A 1,523-nucleotide genomic window follows, 5' to 3' on the forward strand; every position below is an offset into this window, starting at 1 on the left:
ACATTCATAACACTCGGAACTATCCTGATCCTCTATAACATTTTCAGAAGTTGCAACCTTAGCAAAGTCTCACCTTTAACCACCACATAGCAATTTTACATTCATATGCACACTTGACGACTTTAGCTGAAATATTTCAAAATTTCATAAACAAAAATATCTTAAACAGTGGTGCACATGAAAGTAGTCTAACCAGGACACAACCATTTCAACTAATTACTCCCCTCTAGATCTTATTTTTTATAGTGATTCAAATTTGAAAACAATGCTGCAAGCAATTTTAACAACTTTCTAAAGTACCAGTTTTGCCCCACTGCAGACAAACTTTACACCACCCTAGCCCCTGTGTTACAGAAACTTACCTGAAACTACCACTTCCCATTTTGCCCAATCGAAAACCACACATTGGCAGGTGAAAGCCACATCACTGCAAGTCTTTTCTCAATAAACAATATAATCCTAAGATAGAACTCTAGTGTTCATCAATGAATTGCTCCATTTCGAGTAAAAGAATCTCTAGTTTTCAAGTTTTCATACCATAAGACAAACAATCAAGATACAGAGCTCGAAGTAATATCGCTAAATCTAAGACCGTATTCGCCAATGCAATTGGCATTTCCACTGGCAATGAAAATATCGCCACAGTCAATCTCAGTAATTATTGCTTCTTTGTTCCAAAATTCTATCAGTTTCTTCGTACAAGAAAGATAAAACAAATCAAGGAACGATGCCATACAGAGCTCTCGTCGTCTCACTCGAGAACGATCTTGGCGCCGACCGCTCGCATCTTCTCGGCAATACTCTCCGCCTCCTCCTTGGGCACTCCTGCCTTCAGCACGGCGGGCGCCTTCTCCACGAGCTCCTTCGCCTCCTTCAATCCCAAATTCGTGAACGCCCTGAGCTCCTTGATAATCTTGAGCTTCGCGGCGGCGTCGAACCCTTCCAGCTTCACGTCGAACGCCATCTTCTCCTCTTTGGCCTTCGCCTCCTCGCCGGCCGCCCCGGGTCCCGCTGCGCCACCGGCGAGCGGGACGGCGCCGCCCGTGAGGATGGCCAGCGGGGGGAGCTGGTCGACGCCGAGGCGGCCGCGCAGGGCGTCGGCGAGGGAGGAAGCCTCGAGGAGAGTGAGGCCGCAGATCTCGTCGACGATCCCGGAGACGCGCGGGGTCGGGGTGACGGCGGTGGAGAAGGCGGCGGCAGGGAGGGTGAGGCGGGGAGTCAGGAGGCGGCGGAGGTGTAGGAGACGGGACGCCATTAGGGTTTTCGTGGGGGAGAGGGAGAGAGCTGACGCCGTCACGGCGACCGGCCGGCGTGCAGCAGATCACTTGAGGTCGTCACTTGAAGACCTGAAGGCGTATTTTTCCGGATTACGTAATGAAGTCAGGAAGGCACATAGAACAATCCTCGAATTTTATGTTGTTTTAACGAATTTTATTAGGATGAATTTTGACCTTAACAATTGTGACTAGGGTTTAAAATTTTAAAATCGATATGAAAGTACGAGATTTGAGTTGAAATCTAAA

General features: G+C 48.1%; 1 protein-coding gene across 1 annotated transcript; it reads right to left on the minus strand.

The window, feature by feature from the left end:
* Positions 1-478: 478 nt before the first annotated feature.
* On the minus strand, positions 479-1,322 carry LOC120692478 (50S ribosomal protein L7/L12-like). Its single transcript, XM_039975788.1, has one exon. The coding sequence runs from the start codon at positions 1,253-1,255 to the stop codon at positions 752-754; it is 504 nt and encodes a 167-aa protein (XP_039831722.1). The 5' UTR covers positions 1,256-1,322; the 3' UTR covers positions 479-751.
* Positions 1,323-1,523: the final 201 nt, after the last annotated feature.

The sequence above is a fragment of the Panicum virgatum genome, chromosome 9N, assembly GCF_016808335.1.
Source record: "Panicum virgatum strain AP13 chromosome 9N, P.virgatum_v5, whole genome shotgun sequence".
Classification (NCBI taxonomy): domain Eukaryota; kingdom Viridiplantae; phylum Streptophyta; class Magnoliopsida; order Poales; family Poaceae; genus Panicum; species Panicum virgatum.